Here is a 20,084-nt window from a genome sequence, read left to right on the forward strand (position 1 = left end):
CGGACGACTATCGTTTTGTCATGTTCAATCAACAACAATTTGTCACTTTTGCATTCGCTTCTCAGAAACTGATGGTAAAATTGTCAACCAGTTTTGCTGCTTTTCCTAATGTCACTTTTACAAAAAATATCTGATGCAACAAAACTGAAGAAAACCCCAATATATCTAAAATATAATTGCTTTGCCTATTGGTAGATTTTACATGTTGGGTGGAAATAGTTTAAGCGCCACTTCTTTCAATATTTGTTGAGCTTTGTATAACCAAAATTTTATAGTGTAGTAATTTCACATGATCAAAATATGGGACCTACGACTGGTCCCCAAAGAAATTGCATTGCTGGAAACTTTGGGTAAGAAAAAATACCAGTGATGTTGCACCCAGCAACCAGACCGGTACTAAATAAACACAAAGGGAAGCTCCATCTACTTGGTTGACGTGGGAGCATTTTTGTCTTTGCACTGAAATGTTATAGGCACCAGTATGTGACGCTGCATATACTCATCTAATGGATATAGCAGCATGTCCTCCTGAGTGATATGGTCACCAGGACTACATCTGGCAGTCTTCTGTCTAACCCTAGGGATGACTGGTCCATGCCATGATTGGCATTCTGACAAAGCCGTCTCACACAGCGTGTTTCTTCTAAGCAACACATCAATTTATTATGGTAAAGGACTGATGAATATATGTATTGTTACAGCCATTCTGGATTACAATATAGTGCTTTGTATTGTATAATATACCAAATACACAGCAAAGAAGGAAGTTGGCATTTTTACAGTGGTATTCTAGCCATTAACATATTATAAATGTTAGATCAGTGTAAGTCCAAACACAGGGACCCTTATCCCTCCCAAGATGGCCGGTGGGGAAGAAGTTGTATGGAGAGGTGGCTAAGAATGCGTATGGCTGTTCCAAAGAAATCTATAGGAGGTATGGAAAAAGCTGAGAGCGCTCCCCCCTTTAAAAGGAGTTGTCTCATCAGAAACAAGACCTTTCATACCGCGGCCGTACTACACCCCAGCAAACAGCTAATTTTACTGGGGGAATCCTTCTCTGGCCAGACATTTCCCATGCAGGGGAAATTCAGTCTCACATGGTTGCCATTCAGCCGAATAGCTGTTTATGTAACTCATGGACAAAGTGAGTGCGCCAGAACGGGCTAGGTTCACAGTAGGGAGTCCCTCTATTACATTTATGTGCCCTAATTCTGGGGACAACCCCTTTTAAGGGAACTTGTCACGTCGTCAATGATTATATCGGTCTGTCACTTTTGTCTATCTGTAGAGTACTTTTTGAGTACCCACACAGTGAACGTTGCAGAGCGATGCTGAGCTCTGTGGGCAAAAAGTCTGGCATATATACAGAAGCGCCAAATGCCGGACTCCTTGCCCACAGCGCTCGACATCGCACTGTAACGTTCACTGTGTGAGTACGCAAAAAACATTCTACAGACAAAAGTGACAGACCGCTGGAATCACTACTTTATGCTGACCTCAGAGAAGGAAGCATAAACAACCTGACAGGTTCCCTTTAAGTGCATTTGATTTCAGAATACATTAAACCATACCTAAATTCCCCATGCTTCCTTACAAGTATATAAAAAAACAAGCCGGCTCATGAGTTTGCGCCGGATCCTTGAGGGAACCCATCAATTACAATCTACAGAAACCTTAGTTGAGTCCACATTGTTGAGTCACCACACTACATCTACGGTTGTTTCAGACAAGCACTGAGCCAGATGGCCGTCCAGATCAAGCTGTGAAAACCTGTTGAGGAAGAAAACACATTGCTTTAGGATTTCTAAAAAAAAACAAAAAACAGTATTTACATCATGTTAATCTAAAATACTACGTTCTCAAGGACTGTTCTACCAAATGTTATTTTGTAGAGGAAAGTAGTAGCTTTAACAAAAATAATGAAAAGCGAACGTAGTGTATTGCTGTATATTCTACTTACGGTTTAGGAAACGGCTTCAAACATATAGGACAGTTGTCCAATGAGCTTGTGGCCTTTGCTGGTTTTTCTGCACTCTCCTTTGTCTCACGTCCTCTGCTGCTGCTCTCTGGAGTTTCTTCTTTTGCTGCGTCTACCATTATTACATCATTCTGGTGAGGGTCTTCTTGTGTTTCAGGCTCCTCTGTTCCTGTATGGTCTTGTAATGCCGTGTTACTTTTTAAAGACGTTACTGTAGCCCATAAATGCACATTGGGTTTACGTGAGGTCTGCAGCTCCTGGTTATGCTTTGTGGTACTTTTGTGTGGCATCTGTAAGTCTTTTGCATTTTTTGAGGAACTTTTATGTGGTATCAGTTGTACCTTGACATTCTTTGAAGAACCTTTTAGTAAAATCCGTGGTTTAGTGACATTTTCTGTAGTACTTTTGTGTGACATCGGAAGCAACACTACATTCTTTGTCGAACCATTTTGTGATGTGTATAGGTCCTTGGTATTCCTTTTGTAATCCTCACTACAGACTGGAATCTCCCCCTGCTTGGGCAGCAGCTCTGTAGGTTTTCTTTGCGGAGCATTTTGTGGTAATGTATCCGAGAAGGGTTTTTTAATGTGCTCAATATTTTGTTGATTTGCTTCAATCTCTGGAACACAAACTTTTCCTGCATTATCAATAGTTAGGGCAGTAGGCAATGGAACCCATTCAAAGTTCAGGTCTCCAACTTTAAGCACTTCAGTGTTGGTAATTTCCTTTTCCTCGCCACTCATCTAAAAAAAGAAAAAAAAAAATCAATGCAAAAGGAACCAAAACCATGGAATTCATGAGTGATTCAAGGCAAAAGAAAAAAAAAATTCACCCCACACTGACGCAAGATATAGCTGGGGTGGATTTTGTTTGCTTGCATTTTGCAAAGACCTGACTTGCAGAGCAATTATGATGATGATTGAGAACAATTATATAAAGTGTTCACATGCAGTGATTTATTTTTATTTTTTTCCAAAAGGATGAAAACTTTCTTTAGAACAATAATTGCAGTTTGACTGGGCGTCCAGTCATTTCTGTGCTGTTTACATGTAGTAATTATCACAAATTCGCTTCTTCGACAACACAAAATGTAACATGACGTTTCACACGTAGCGTACCTTATTCCTTCATATTCTTTTTTTATTAAATTTGCAATCACTGATATAACCGTGTGGATTAAATAAAATAATTCTGTGACAAGGAACATATCACAGGTGGAATGGTCGGTGGAGATTTATTTTCGGTGTATGCAGTCTTTCAGAAGATACTGTAAATACCTTTTTGGCAATTTAAAAAACATCTTCAAAGTCACACTTTGTAACTCCGACTTGTGTAAAACTTTTGGGTAAAATCGGAGTAAATATACATACTCGGAGTACATAAAGGGGGAGATTCATGATGCGATTTGCACCAGTTTTCTAGCAGAAAAAGTCACATGTAGCTGTTTTGTTCTTGCCACGTCTTCTTTACAAAAAAGTGGGCTGCTTAGTGGGAGGGAGCACGGCCCGCTGCGGCCCAAGAGATTTACTATAATTTACGCCATGAATTGGAGTAAATTATAGCGAAATACACGCCAGCTCACAGCTGGTCCACAGATAGCCCAAGATGCAGCAATTTAATACTGTGGGCTTCTGTTTAAGACTAGGGTATGAAAAAGCCAATCTGATCTCCGACGTGGAGGCACTACTGCAGCTGCACACAGACTACGGACGGAGCTGCTTGCTAGAAATAAAGCAGCGAGAAAACAAAAACCACTGTCTCTTCTATGTAGCCAGTCCAAACAGCAAGAAATTAAAACCCATGAGGGCATTATGAGTTAATAACGAGGAGTCCCTCATATAGAACATCCATCAATTAAGAGGAGAGTAGCCAACCAATCACTAGGACCTAAGGCTCGGTCCACACATCATGGTTGTAGCCTTCCTTATATTTGTATACTTAAATTCCACACATAAACTTCTTCTGCATTTTGAATTTGATTCTGATTTTTAGCTTAAAATAAATAATGCAGTGTAAGGTACATATGCACCCAAAATAACGTGACCGCCACAGATATGGCCCCTAAATAATGCCTGCCACATATTCTCTTAAAATGCCCTCTTACCAATGGCCACCTCCTTTAATGTCCGGCATTGGTGGTTCTCTCTTAACCCAGGTCACCTATGATCATTAAATCTTGTGGTGAAGATGCTCGGCCTGCTTCACGCCATGACCTTCCGACATAATGCTGTTAGAGCTGAATTACCGATACGGAACATTAAAGGTGAATCTTCTAAGGTGGCCGGGCATCGCACTTTACTGCTCTACCGGTGACAAGTAGCTCGCAATAATTGGCAATCTCTGCTATGGATTCTCCAGTTTTCTTCCACATTCAACAGGTTTAAAGGAACACAAGGAAAAACGGATTCATTGTGCCTAGTGCTGGGTCTGATACAGGGATTCAAAGAACAAGAAAAGATCGTAGTCTTGCACTGATTTATTCAGGCCCTGCACTAGGGATAACAAAGTGTATCTGTTTTTCCTAAAGTGTTCCTTTAAGTTCAATAGATGCCTATGATCCTAGAGTGTAGGAGCACTTGAGAAGAAAATTTCCCCTCTCCTCTCAGCCTCGTTCACTCTGTCACAGTGTTTCAGAGAGAAGGAGACTGATTGAGAGAAGGCAAGAAAAAAGCGTATTTTCTCTGGTAAAACCTGCCGGATCTGCGACTTAGACCCCGAACGGAGCCTCTGACGCAGATGTGAAGAGAGCCTTAGTTAGTTAAAAAAAATTGTAAAGTTATCCAATATAGTTCAAAATTTAGAACGGTGTAAAAGAACGTATGTCAAAACGTTAAATTTAGGCCTGGTCATTGAGGCATCGATGATCCTTGGTCATGAAAGGGTTAATGTACATGGCAAGCATTACTTTGGTCATTAGCAGCCAGATGATATATGCATGGGGAATTTTGGCGCACCAACTGGGCCTATAATCAGACAGCGGAGAAGAAAAAAAAGCAAATATTGATAAGGCAAACTAGTTGAGGAAAAAAAAACAACTGAATTAACTGTGCTTTAACCCCTTTACGACGAAGGACAGATATATCCGTCCTATGCAGGAGCTAGTTCCCGCATAAGGACGAATATATCCGTCCTCTGATCGCGCAGGTACCGCCAGTGTACACACGCGATCAGCGGCAGGAGCACGGCTGTTATACACAGCCTGGCTCCTGCCCCAACTGCCGGAATTGAAGTGCGCTCCGAATCCGGCAGTTTAACCCATTAGATGCCGCTGTCAATAGTGACAGCGGCATCTAATGTGCCTCTGTCACCCCATCGGCTTCCCCGCAATGAAATTACGTGTCGTCGGATTTCCTTGGCAGCCAGGGGCCTAACAAAGGCCCCAGGTCTGCCTTCAGCAACTGCCTATTAGGCCATTGCCTAATAGCTTGCCTGTCAGTTTTACACTGACAGGCAATAATGCTTAGGTGCACTAAATATACCAAAGCATTATATAAGTGATCAGCAGATCGCATTGTGAAGTTCCCTGGTGGGATTAAAAAAAAATTTTTTAAAGCAGTTAAATAGATTTATGTAAAAAAAAAAAAAAATAGATTACAGTCAAAATAAAATCACTTTTGGTTTTATTTAGTAAAAGTGTCAAAACAAATAACACATACACATATAAGGTACCCCCGCGATCATAATGACTCGAACAATAAAATTATCACATTAATGAAACCACCGGATGAACGGTATTAAAAAAAAAAACCGCAAAAAACAAGGCAAACATCTTTCTTTTCTCCCATTCCCCCTATAAAAAAAATCAAATAAAAGTTAATAATCAATAAGTCCCATGTACCCGAAAATAGTACTAATGAAAATTACACCTTGGCCCGCAAAAATCAAGCCCACATTGACGTAAAAATAAAAGTTACGGCTCTTGGAATGCGGCGATGCAAAAACAAGTAATTTTTTTCTAAAAGGGTTTTTATTGTGCAAACGTAGGAAAACATATAAAACCTTTACATATTTGGTATCCCCGTAATCGTGCCGACCTATAGAATAAAACGTAACATTCTCGCCTAAAATAAAGTTAATCGATATATTATATGCATCCAAAAATGGTGCAATTGAAAAATACAACACGTCCCGCAAAAAACAAGCCCTTATACGGCTATCTCGATGGAACAGAAAAAAAAGTTACGACTCTTGGAACGCGACTGTGAGAAAACAAAACAGAATCCATGGTCATTAACGCGCAAAATGGCCTGGTCATTAAGGGGTTAAGGAGAAAATTTCAGAAATTCAGATTGTGCAGCGTTCAACTTAAGAAACCAACAACACAAACATCTCTGCAGTTGAATAAATCAACGCTAAGACCTGTCCGCAGTCCAAGAACACAAAGACTTTGATTTACTGTAGAATGGCAAAAGTTCTATTTGACAGCATTATTCCACAGATGGTAACTTTCTATTCTCTACAAGTATTCTGTATCCCACCCAACAGAACCCAGGCAGTGCTGCTTAAATAAAAGTCCTGTAGCCATAGTAACAGTAAAAATACTTAAGAGACATTGCCCAAATCACTGAAGTAAAATGAAATAAAAGGGGGCATTTCCTGACATAGGGCAACTCTGCACAATTCACGTTTGTGCCAATGCAGCTGGAGAGCATTTAGTTCCATATAAATTGTTATTTAACTACAGTATTTTGGGAAAGAGACTTTTTATTTGCAATCTTCTGTAGCCAGAACGGAAAAAAAAAATTGACACTGCCAGTTTAAGTAATGCAAGTTTTTCAATAGAAAAGCTTCACAATCTGTTCAAGTAATAAATCAGCTCTTGGTGGGCTCGTCATCTGCAAAGAAAAAAAATCTCTGTACAGACGTACATAATACATCATTACAATCTAATCTGATGCCTGTTGATCCCTGTGCTGCCAATGAACTGTAACTTACTGCCTTCAATTCATCAGAACAGCAACGTATAACAACGGCGACATTTTATATCCTGGATTTTATTTTCCACTAGAAACAGCCCAATAACATAAGGAAATAATACTCAGATATAATGATATTAAATGTTTAATATGAAGGAGAACAGACCCACTTCTGTATGCATTTTTTGTGGGATTCACTACTCCCCTATATTTGCTTACAATAATGCTTAACTCATCATGACGTAACAGTACGTCATGATGGTTGAGGAGAAACATTGAGCGAGCTCACGGATGAGCCTGCTCAGTACGCTGCAAGTGTCAGTTGTTTATGATAGCTGATACCCTTGTCTAACATTCGGGATCAGAGAGAACTCTGATCCCATTCGTTTAACCACTTAAATGCCTCGGTCAATAGAGACCGTGGCATCTAAGCCGTTAGAAAGAAGAGGAGCCATCAATTTTAAAAACCTGGATAAGCCCTTTAAGTCTTCATGCCCACTTCAGTCTTTTCCTTCAGGGTGCTAGCCGTTTTTCTGATGGCTAGCACCCTGACCCATTCATTTCAATGGGGCCATGCACACTTCAGCTTTTTTGACGGTCCCGTTGCTCCGTTCCGACAAAAGTAGAGCATGTCCTACATTGGTCCGAGATTCCGTGACCGTGAGGCCCATGCAAGTCGATGGGTCCGTCCAAAAAACTGAAGGCACACGGAAGGCATCTGTGTGCCGTCCGTGTGTGATGGAGTCGTTGCCTAGCAACGGCCGGGCAAAAGTACATTAGAGATATTACACTAATCGGCAGCCACTTCTCTCTATCCAGCACTGATAGAGAGAAGAGGCTGCTGATAAAAATAAAAAGCAGTTCATACGTACCCCAGTCGTTGCCTTGGTGACGAGTCCCTCTTCTTCCTCCAGTCCGACCTTCCTGTATGACAGAGCAGTCCATGTGGCCGCTGCAGCCTGTGATTGGCTGCCCGAGGCGGTTACATGGGATGAAGCGTCATCCCAGGAGGCCGGCCTTCTGACGTCATCCAGTCCGGCCTTCTGTTATGACTTTTATCCCATGTGACCGCCACTACACCCTGTGATTGGCTGCAGCGGTGACATGGGATGAAACGTCATCCCAGGAGGCCGGACAGGAGGAAAAAGCAGGGAGTTCTGGGTAAGTATGAACTGATTTTTTTGTTTAATTAGAAATGTATTTTGCGAGCGCCGAGCATGGTCATTCTTCAGCGCTAGTCACTGTCCAGGGTGCTGAAAGAGTTACCGCCGATCAGTGCAGCCCATTAACTCTTTCAGCACCCTGTACAGTGAATAGTGCTGAACAACCCTGCTCTTTCAGCACCCTGGACAATACCATGCTCGGCGGTCGGAAACACGGAGTGCACATGGAAACCACACGGATAACAAAACGGGCACACGGATCCGTCAAAAACGGCTGATAAAACGGTAAAGGTAGTGTGCATGAGGCCTAACACTTGATTTCCTGCATCACTAATCCTTGTTTAAAAGGGATTATCCTAACATTAAAAAAAACAATCAATATAAATTTTTCCCCCCAGCGATCCAGTGCTGACGCTCTGGCATTCCTCCAAGTGTTTGTTTACATGCGGGCAGAATGTGATCCCTGCAGTCAATCAGAGGTCTCAGCGGCGACGTGTCGTATTCATTGCATCAGTGCGCCCATCGCTGAGCATTCGTGCCAGGAATACAAGACATGACTACTGAGGACTGAGTGGCTGCCGAGGTCACATGCTGCCCGCATGTAAACAATCACCTGGAGGATGGCCGTAGCATCAGCACTTCATTACAGGAGGAAATAATAGGTAAGTATTGATTGTTTTTTACATTAGGACTTTAGTAGCCGTTTCTAAAAAATGAAATACTTTAAATACCTTAGGTGCTGTATAACTGCTATAGAGCATCTAAATCACTACACTACAACACATGGTCAATATTAGACCACTATTAGGCACCTCTAAACAAACAAAATTACAGAAAGTAGCTCTAGGAAGAGCATGAGACCCATAACAACAAGAGAAGGACTTCTTGTAATGCAAATTTCTGATTTTAACTAATGAGTTACAACTGAAGTCCTGAAAGATACTTTGAGTTGAATGAAACTCCTGTAGGCTGCAGCTGCCATTCTATATTTAAAAGTGGAAAGTGGTGCTACAACATTTCTCAGAGAAATGCTACACTTAGTGTGCAAGCAATAAGTCTTAAAGGTGATTTTTTTTTTTTTTTTAAATGCAGAGGTTTTGCCACAATTCCAAAAATCACGGCAATGAAAACTAAATATTTCCAAAGAATATTACATTCTAACAAAATCAGTATTTGTCACTTTATTGAAAAACTCTGTTTCATAATAATGCTTGTCACCCATTTTTCTAATTACCAAGAGTTAAAGAGGTTGCCCGCTTTGGACAATACCTTTTATTTTTTAGACTGGTCCCCTGATTAAAGGTTAATAATGATTAGGCATGTCACGATACCAGAATTTGGACTTCGATACCGATACTTCGTTTAGTATTGCGATTTCGATACTTTGCCAACAGTAATAATAAATAAAAAAAGTTCTTCCCTTTTCTGATGTGAGGCGCGACGTGTGATGAATTTTGAATGCGCCTCACATTAATAGTAATTAATCCCATCATGTTTCTCAGTCATAATGGGTTAATGTGTGAGGTACACGATGGGGTTAGCAGTGTTTATTTCATTTTTTTACAGCGTACACATCATAAATGATGCAAAAACATTGTTGTGCGCGCCATTACTGAATGTGTATATTTTATGTATTGAGACTTATTTTAATGTTTACTGTAAAAAAGGTGTATGTGTATTTTTTTAAAATTTAACAATACTTTGTTTTTACTTTATTTTTAAACTTTAATGTACTGACATATATCAGATATGTGCCAGTACATTAGCCTGTGGACGGATAGCACACAGGCAGTTGTTAGGACATACCTCAGTATGCCCTAACAACAAGAAATATGGTAAGACAGCCCTGGGGTCCGTCAATAGACCCTGGGCTGTCTGCCCATATATGGTATGTCCCTCGATCGTGTCACAGGAATTCACTGTGACGCGATGCATGGGCATCCCCCCTTCTGAATGCTGCAGTCAGCTTTGATGGCAGCATTCAGGGGAATAACGGTGGAGATGAGAGGTTTCTCTTATCTCCGCCGTTATAGAGCGGGGCTGCGGCTGTGTAATACAGCCATTGCCCCGCTCCTGACAGGAAGTGCGCGCGCGGTCAGCATGAGGTGATGCATCCGGCGCTGCACTAATGAGCGGCGGTTCAGGCACTGACAACAGAACATGGGGGTGTTTTGTAGTGCGCCCGCCATGTTCTGTCTTCAGTGCCGCAGATCATTAGTGCAGCGCCGGCCGCATCACATCATCCTGACCCCGCGCGCATATGTCAGGACTCAGGAGCGGGGCACTAGCTGTACAGCCGCAGCCTCGCTCTCATACAGTCATGTATTACTATACTTAGCTGTGCGGCTGCGCAGCTAAGTATCGAAATACAGGAAATAGCGGTATCGAACCGTTTGGGGATGCACAGTATCGAAGTTTCGATGCACCGTGCATCCCTAATAATGATGTCCCACTTCTAGGACCCCCAGCAATCTGTTGTAATCCGTATGAGAATCTGACAGCAAGTGTTTAATTCCCCTGCAGCACCACTACAGGAAAAACTAAGCATTACGCAGATCTCTTTGAAATCAATGGGCAGTCCATGAAATGCATATACATGCCGTCTCCTCCAGACCGAGAGACGCTCTTTATTCCCTTTCTACACCTTGGCTAATAGACAAGGGTCATGAACAAGGGATTCCCCCTCTGTTAACTCAGAATGCCCTAATAAGGGTTTAAAAATGTTTTTTTCTGAGCTAAAACAACCCATTTTATGATATCTGCATCAATAGTTTTGCTGGACCATTTAAAAGCATCGAATAAAAGGAATAATGTACTAAAAAACTAAAGTAAAACTGCAACAGCCCTGTCAGGAACCTTTCACATTAGAAGAGGGATTAGAAGCGAGTAAATAACAACATGCTCATTAATGTCATCAATCTAGAGCACCTTGAGGTTGAAGTCTGGCAGACTAGGCACAGCTCCTACACTGCGGAGGTCTGGATACACACTGTGCAGAACCTGCTTCCATACTTGTTCAGCAGCAGTTAATTCGATTTCGTCAAACCAGGAACCAGTGAAGTCCTGTCTCCTGAAAGAGATGAAATGCAACAACCCATGAGCACAAGCAGAAAGGGCTCACACCAAGTGCCACTTCTGTCAAATCAATTCAGCTTACACTCCAACTGCTGGAAACTATAATGTCAGGAGGGGCCAAGGGATGCTTCCGAACCAACTCTTTGCAAGCAGCGCAGCCCTAAAGCAGTAGTCTGGATTGTTAAACCTAGGTGACTAACATTTTTCTAATGTTAACATTAACTCCTTAACGACCGCCCACCGTCTTTTGATGGCAGGCGGTGCAGGTGCTTCGTCTGTTGGCGTCGCTGATGAAACCCGGTGATGCGATGAAAGAGCGGGGAATGCCTCTGCGGTCAGCCTTGGGGACCTGGAACGGACCCCAGGGCTGTCTGCTCAGTTTGCCTGCTTTAGGGCACACTATTTGCAGCCTGTGTCATAGTGACACAGTGTAATTGATTAGCATACAGGAGTATGCTAATACATTACAAGTAAAATATATTGTTGTAAGTAAAGTTCTCCCTTAACCCCTTCCCTCTTTGGCCACTTTTGACCTTCCTGAAAGAGCCTCATTTTTCAAATCTGACATGTGTCACTTTATGTGGTAATAACTTCGGAATGCTTTCACCTATCCAAGAGATTCTGAGACTGTTTTCTCGTGACACATTGGACTTTATGTTACTGGCAAAATTTGCTCGATACGTTCAGTATTTAATTGTGAAAAACACCAAAATTTAGCGAAACATTGCAAAAATTTGCATTTTTCTCAATTTAAATGTATCTGCTTGTAAGACAGGCAGTTATACCACACAAAAATGTCGCTAACTAACATCCCCCATATGTCTACTTTAGATCGGCATCGTTTTTTGAACATCCTTTTATTTTTCTAGGACGTTACAAGGCTTTGAACTTTAGCAGTAATTTCTCACATTTTCAAGAAAATTTCAAAAGGCTATTTTTACAGGGAACAGTTCAGTTGTGAAGTGGCTTTGAGGGCCTTATATCTTAGAAACTTCCAAAAAGTCACCCCATTTTAAAAACTTCACCCCTCAAAGTATTCAAAACAGAATTTAGAAAGTTTCTTAACCCTTTAGATGTTTCATAGGAATTTTTTTGCAGATATTAATTTTTAATCTATTTTTTTTTGGTAACACAGAAAGTTTTACCAGAGAAATGCAACTCAAAGTAAAGGAGCACCTAGAGGATTTTGGGGCCTTATTATTATTAGAATATATTTTAGGCACCATGTCAGGTTTGAATGGCTCCTGCGGTGCCAAAAAACAGTGGAAACCACCCCCCCCCCCCCAAGTGACCCCATTTTGGAAACTATACCCCACGAGGAAATTATCTAGGGGTATAGTGAGCATTTCCACCCCACAGGTTTTTTGCAGAAATTATTGGAAGTAGGCCCTGAAGATGAAAATCTATTTTTTTTCAAAGAAAATGTAGGTTTAGCTAATTTTTTCTCATTTCCACAAGGACTGAAGGAGAAAAAGCACCACAAAATTTGTAACGCAATTTATCCAGAGTAAAACAATACCCCACGTGTGGTAATAAACGGCTGTTTGGAAACACGGCAGGGCTTAGAAGGGAAAGAGCGCTATTTGGCTTTTGGAGATCACATTTAGCAGGAATGGTTTGCGGCGGCGGCGATATCACATTTGCAAATGCTTTTTAAATTCTCTTTTGATCCACATTGTGCATTGTGTGCACGTACGCTCTCTTACGCATGCACTGTGATTCCCTCATTTCGGAGGGTCATCTCTGTTGTCTGCATCTCCATGGTGATGTGCGTCTATCGTCACATGACGAGGTGCGTCATCACTATGCAGACACTTTGGCGCTTCCGGTGATGGGGGTTCTCGCAACATGCGGGCTGAGCGTCGATCTGTGCATGACTCACAGGTGTGTATCTTTATTGTTGCCAGCTACTCTATAAAAGCTCCCCTCTATTTTAATATCGTCAGCCTCCTGACGAAGCCGGTCCTAGGCGAAACGCGTGTTGAGGCGTCCTGTTTCTGTGCCACATTTCACTACGTCCTGTTCCTCCACCATGTCTTTAGGTATGCCTTGCTACTTTTATTATTAGTGATCGCTGTTATTGTGTTAGTTTACTTATATAGGCTTTCTTACACATTATTCAGATTACTGCCTTATACACACTATGCAGTATTTGTAGCTTGATCTGGCATCTTTACCTCTTTAATATTTATCAGATCATCCATTTGTTTTACACTTGGTGGTATTAGGCATGGGACGTTAGTTTTTGAGATGGGTTATGTCTGTTTACCTCTTGGCATATTTACATATATACCTTTTTGCTGCTGCTCTCCGTGTGTCTATCTGTATTTAGCTATTTTTATTACATTCTATGTGATACCATGTATTGTTGTTTATAAATAAAGATATACATTTTTTTTACAATACGTGGCTGTTATTTGTGCTATACTATATATTGGTTTCTGGGCGCCTGTGGTTTCAAAACAGTGGAAACCGCCCAGAAGTGACCCCATTTTGGAAACTACACCCCTCAATGCATTCACCTAGGGGTGTAGTGAGCATATTTACCCTGCAGGTGTTTTGTAGAAATTAGTGTGCACTTGATGTTGCAGAGTGAAAATGGGATTTTTTCCATAGATATGCCAATATGTGGTGCCCGGCTTGTGCCACCATAACAAGACATCTCTCTAATTATTATGCTGTGTTTCCCGGTTGTAGAAACACCCTACATGTGGCCTTAATCTTTTGCCTGGACATTTGACAGGACTCAGGAGTGAAAGCGTACTATGTAAAATTGAGGCCTAATTTGGCGATTTACAAAGTATTGGTTCACAATTGCAGAGCCTCGGATGTGAAATAATAAAAAGAAACCCATGAGAAATTTTGGAAACTGCACCCCTCAAGGTATTTATTAAGGGGTGTAGTGAGCATTTTCACCCCACAGGTCTTTTCCATAAATGATTGCGCTGCGGATGGTGCAAATTAAACATTTATATTTTTCCCTAGATATGACATTTCAGTGGCAAATATGTTGTGCCCAGCTTGTGCTACTGGAGAGACACACCCCAAAAATTGTTAAAAGGGCTCTCCCGGATATGGCGATGCCATATATGTGGAAGTAAACTGCTGTTTAGGCACGCTGTAGGGTTCAGAGGGGAGGGAGCAACATTTGGCTTTTGGAGACCGGATTTTGCTTGATAGTAGTTTTGTTTGAGTATTGCTGGTGTTTCTGTTTAGAATGCGGGGCATATGTAAGCTGGGCAGAGTACATCAGGGGCATAGTCAGGTGGTATAATAATGGGGTAAACAATAAAATGATCCATAGATGTGTGTTACGCTGTGGAGAAATCCTTTCTGCACAGGCCGGTGTCGCACTGATAATTGTCCTTCCTTTTCCCCCCTTTTGGTCCACACTCCGCACCTATGCAGTTTGGGGAATTTTGTTGGGAAGTGTTGTCCTGGTATAATACGGGCACCCTCGCTTCCAGCGGATATATTTGGGCTCTCCCCTTCCTGGTTCCCTAATTTTAGGGCCTTGATAAATCGCCTCTTGAAACAGAATAAATGTTCCCCTCAGACCTACACAACTGCATGTTTTTTATTTCTTGACTTATTGGAGCCTTAACTAATTTGAATTCATTTTTTAATTTTTTCATAGACATAGTGGTATGAGGGCTGTTTTTTTGCGGGACGAGCTGTAGTTATTATCGGTACCATTTTGGGGTACATGCCACTTCTTGATCACTTTTTATCCTATTTTTTTGGGAGGCAAGGTGACCAAAAAAATGCAATTCTGGCATATTTTTTTTTTTTTTTAATGAAACAACTTTTTATTAGATGTGAACAACATAGAATAAACATCAGGTACAAATCAAAAGAATACATAGTCTCTTTGAATACAACATACACGATGCATGCATAACCCACCTGGACCACCGTCCCAGTACTGTACAGGCCAATTGTAAGTCATCCACTGCATCTTAAAGTAGACCCCCGTTCCCTCCCCCCTAACTCACCCCCCCCCCGCACAGTACCCCCATCTTTCCCAGGCACTAACAGCCAACCATCTCGTTTCGTTAGACGTGTGGAACAGAAGCCCTTGCAGAGTTACCCTGAGGAGTCTCCTACCGACCTGCCGTTCCATGACCGTGCAACCATTTACCCCACTGTTTATCACATTTGTGTATTGCCCCATATTTCATATATATCCGTTGTTCCAAAGATACCGTACGGTTAACATAACCCACTAGTTCAGACACCCCCGGGGGATCCGCTTGTAACCAGTATTTTGCTATCAGTTTCCTTGCATGGTATAGTACCTTTTTAATAGACAGTAATTCAGCTCTATCCCCTTCTGCCCCACCCATACAGCCCAGAAGAAATATCTTAGGCTCCAACGGAAAATCTCTACCATACACCCTCGTCACCTGGCAAAGTTTTAAAAAAAATGTTTTATACAGTGTTCACCATGCATTATAAATCACATGTTAACTTTATTCTGCGGGTCCTTAACGGCTTCAATGCTAGGCAGACCGGTAGGACAGTATTAGGCCTCCGGTTGCCATTGCAGCCACCGGAACCCCGGCAATTTCATTACTGGGGTTCTGATGAGTGCTAACACCTTAAATGCAGCGATCGCGTTTGAGCGTTGCATTTAGGGGGTTAATGGTAGGGATCAAAGCTCATTTCGGTCCCGGCCATTACAGCCGGATGTCAGCTGTAAGATACCGCTGACATCCGGCGATGATAGCACCGGCTCAGATTCTGAGCCGGTGCCAAGCATTTGGCGTATGGATACGACAAAATACGGGAAGCACTAGCTTTCCATGACTTATCCGTACGGCAAATATCGGGAAGGGGTTAAAGGGATTTAAAAAAAATAACAAAATTAAATAAATTAAAAACATGTCCCCCAAGCAGTAATGTCATAATATAGATTTTTTTCACGCATTCCTTCATTACAAAAAAAATTAGTACATTTAACCTTACGTACCACAAATGAATTGCAAAAAATCTACAAAAAATCTACAACTTGTGCCGCAAAAAACATGGCCGCAAATAGGTAAATAGTGACACTAAATTGGATTTTTATTACTCACAGTAAATGGGGAACAGAGATGGCCGTGGATATAACTGCTGCCTCTAGGAGGCGGACACTAAGGCCCTATTTACACGAACGTGTGCGTTTTGCACGCGTTGCAGTTCCGTGTGTCATCAGTTTTTGGCGCGTGGCTGCGTGATTTTCGCTCATATGCCATCGTTATGACACGCGGTTTTGAGGTTTAGAAAATGAAATGAAGGAGGTGGTTTTATTTTACCCTTCATTTCTTGAACAACTGTTGTGCGAATCACGTGCAGCACACGGAAGTGCGTCCGTGTGCTGCGCGTGATTTTCACGCACACAATGACTTCAATGGGTGCATGATGCGTAAAAAACGCTAAAGTATAGGACATGCTGTGAGTTTCACGCAGCGGACACACGATGCGTGAAAAACACGGAATGTCTGAATGGCCCCATTGACTTACATAGGTCCTTGCGACGCGCGTGATTTTCACGGACGTGAAACACGTTAGTGTAAATAAGGCCTAAGTATAATTGTTACTTCCTCCTACCAGCTATTTCCCTTCAGCAAGCACTGAAGTAAATCAGTTTTGTACAAAAGCAGTAGAAGTACACAAGCAAATGCAACAAGACAGTAAAAAAAATATCTGAATTATTTCAAGGCAAGGAAGATTGGTGGGTGCTGTGTCCCCAAATGAACGTGATGGGATTTTTTTTTTTTTACAGTAACAAAAGCAAGGGAAGCTGGGGATATATACTCACCCATAGTGCCCCATACTTACCTTGTAACGGTCCCCAGTGTAGTGTAATTCAGCGCCTGAAGGAAGGATATAGCTGGTAAAAGGAGCTAAGTCTTTTACTTAGTGTCCGCCGCCTAGTGGCAGCAGCTATACCACGGTCATCTCTGTATCTTCCAATGACACAGGACGAGAAATAAAGTTATGGCAAGGGATGAAAGGAGGCAAAATAGAAAATACTTCCTGTGGTCCTTAACCCCTTAAGGACGCAGCCTAGTTTGGGCCTTAAGGCTCAGAGCCCATTTTTCAAATCTGACATATTTCACTTTATGTGGTAATAACGTCGGAATGCTTAAACCTATCCAAGCGATTCTGAGATTGTTTTCTCGTGACACTTTGGGCTTCATGTTCGTGGTAAAATTTGGTCGATATATTCAGTCTTTATTTGAGAAAAATTGCAAAATTTAGAGAAAATTTACAAAAAATAGCATTTTTCAGAATTTAAATGCATCTGCTTGAAAAACAGACGGTTATACCACCCAAAATAGTTACTAGTTCACATTTCCCATATGTCTACTTTTGATTGGCATCGTTTTTTGAACATTATTTTATTTTTCTTGGACGTTACAAGGCTTAGAACATAAACAGCAATTTCTCATATTCTTAAGAAAATTTCAAAAGCCTTTTTTTGAAGGTGCCAGTTCAGTTCTGAAGTGGATTTGAGGGGCCTATGTATTAGAAACCCCCATAAAACACCCCATTTTAAAAACTAGACCCCTCAAAGTATTCAAAACAGCATATAGAAAGTTTTTTAACCCTTCAGGCATTTCACAGGAATTAAAGCAAAGTGGAAATGAAATTTGCAAATTTCATTTTTTCTGCTGAATTTCAATTTTATTCAATTTTTTTTTAGTAACAGAGAAGGTTTTACCAGAGAAACACTACTAAATATGTATTGTCCAGATTCTTCAGTTTTTAGAAATGTCCCACATGTGGCCCTACTGCGCTCGTGGACTAAAACACAAGCCCTAGAAGCAAAGAAGCACCTAGTGCATTTTGAGGCCTCTTTTTTATTAGAATATATTTTAGGCAGCATGCCAGGTTTGAAGAGGTGTTGAGGTATCAAAACAATGGAAACCCACCAGAAGTGACCCCATTTTGGAAATTACACCCCTCAAGGAATTCATTTATGGTTTTTGTTATCATTTTGACCGCACAGTTTTTTCACAGCACCTATTTGAATTGGGCTGTGAAATGAAAAAAATGATATTTTTTCCAATAAAATGTCATTTTTGATCAAATTTTCTTATTTTCACAGGGAACAACATACCCCATTTTGTTGCCCAATTTGTCCTTAGTGCGGCAATACCCCATTTGTGGTGATAAACTGCCGTTTGGGCCCATGGGAGGGCTCAGAAGGAAAGGAGCGCTATGTGTTTGTTGGAGTCCAGATTTTGCTGGATTGGTTTTCGGGTGCCATGTCGCATTTGCAGAGCCCCAGAGGTATCAAAGCAATGGAAACCCACCAGAAGTGACCCCATTTTGGAAACTACACCCCTCAAGGAATTCATTTATGGTTTTTGTTATCATTTTGACCGCACAGTTTTTTCACAGCACCTATTTGAATTGGGCTGTGAAATGAAAAAAATGATATTTTTTCCAATAAGATGTCATTTTTGATCAAAATTTCTTATTTTCACAGGGAACAACATACCCCATTTTGTTGCCCAATTTGTCCTTAGTGCGGCAGTACCCCATTTGTGGTGATAAACTGCCGTTTGGGCCCATGGGAGGGCTCAGACGGAAAGGAGCGCTATGTGTTTGTTGGAGTCCAGATTTTGCTGGATTGGTTTTCGGGTGCCATGTTGCATTTGCAGAGCCCCAGAGGTATCAAAGCAATGGAAACCCACCAGAAGTGACCCCATTTTGGAAACTACACCCCTCAAGGAATTCATTTATGGTTTTTGTTATCATTTTGACCGCACAGTTTTTTCACAGCACCTATTTGAATTGGGCTGTGAAATGAAAAAAATGATATTTTTTCCAATAAAATGTCATTTTTGATCAAATTTTCTTATTTTCACAGGGAACAACATACCCCATTTTGTTGCCCAATTTGTCCTTAGTGCGGCAATACCCCATTTGTGGTGATAAACTGCCCTTTGGGCCCATGGGAGGGCTCAGAAGGAAAGGACCACCATTTGGCCTACTGGAGCTTTTCTGGTGCTAAGTCATGTGTGCAGAAGCCCCTGAGGTACCAGTACAGTTGAAACCCCCGAGAAGTGACCCCATTTTAAAAACTACACCCCTTAAGACATTCATCTAGAGGTGTAGTGAGCATTTTGACCCCACAGGTACTGTGTAAAAGATAATGCGCAGCAGATGGTGCAGTGTGAGATTTGCAATTTTATATATGTATATGCCATTTCAGTGTCCAATATAGTGTGCCCAGCATGCGCCACCGGAGATATACACCCCTTAAATTGTAATGTGGGTTCTCCTGGGTACTACAATACCCTACATGTGGCTGTTATCAGCAGCCTGGGCATACGGCAGGGCTCAGAAGGGAAAGATGAGGGGGGTAAGCTGTGCGGAGTGCATCAGGGTAAATTAAAAATCAAGGGATGTATGATACATTTTAAAACAATCTTTTATACAGAGCCCTGGTTTTTCGGGACACGTGTCACATTGGTATATTGTGTTCTTCCTTATCCCCCTCTTATAGCAGACTCTGCACCTCTTTTGACTCTTTCCCTTTCCACCGGTTTGGGGACCTTCTCCTGGAAAGTGTTGCCCTGGTACGATGCGTGTGGCCTCGCTTCCAGAAGTACTGGGTGCCCCCCATTCCTGGTCCCTAAAGATTAGATCTTGAAATTCCAGGAAAGTTCCCCTCTGGCCTGCACATCGACGTAGCACATACGCATTGTACAAAGCCCTCTGTATGATGTGCCCGGCCAGCTTCTTATACCACACCGCATGGCGCTGTAGGGCTTCAGGACTTGATTTGACAAGTCCATCCCTCCCATGTACCTATTGTAGTCCAGGATGCAGTCTGGTTTGGGGGTGGCCTTTCCTTCATATATCCTAAACCTGTAGGTATACCCTGATGCACTCTCGCACAGCTCATACATCTTCACGCCATACCTTGCCCTCTTACCTGGCAGGTACTGGCGG

General features: G+C 41.8%; 1 protein-coding gene across 5 annotated transcripts in view; it reads right to left on the reverse strand.

Annotated features, from left to right (window-relative positions):
* Positions 1-1,429: 1,429 nt before the first annotated feature.
* The window catches only part of FAAP20 (FA core complex associated protein 20), a 30,769-nt gene continuing 12,114 nt past the window's right edge, over positions 1,430-20,084 (reverse strand). For all 5 annotated transcript variants that reach the window (XM_075839650.1, XM_075839649.1, XM_075839647.1 and 2 more), the window contains exons 3-5: positions 10,986-11,127; positions 1,961-2,721; positions 1,430-1,770 (exon numbers count right to left, since the gene is read on the reverse strand). In XM_075839650.1, coding sequence (XP_075695765.1) covers positions 1,698-1,770; positions 1,961-2,721; positions 10,986-11,127 — 976 coding nt within the window. In that variant the 3' untranslated portion in view covers positions 1,430-1,697. The remainder of the gene's footprint in view (positions 1,771-1,960; positions 2,722-10,985; positions 11,128-20,084) is intronic.

Source organism: Rhinoderma darwinii, chromosome 10, assembly GCF_050947455.1.
Source record: "Rhinoderma darwinii isolate aRhiDar2 chromosome 10, aRhiDar2.hap1, whole genome shotgun sequence".
Lineage (NCBI taxonomy): Eukaryota > Metazoa > Chordata > Amphibia > Anura > Rhinodermatidae > Rhinoderma > Rhinoderma darwinii.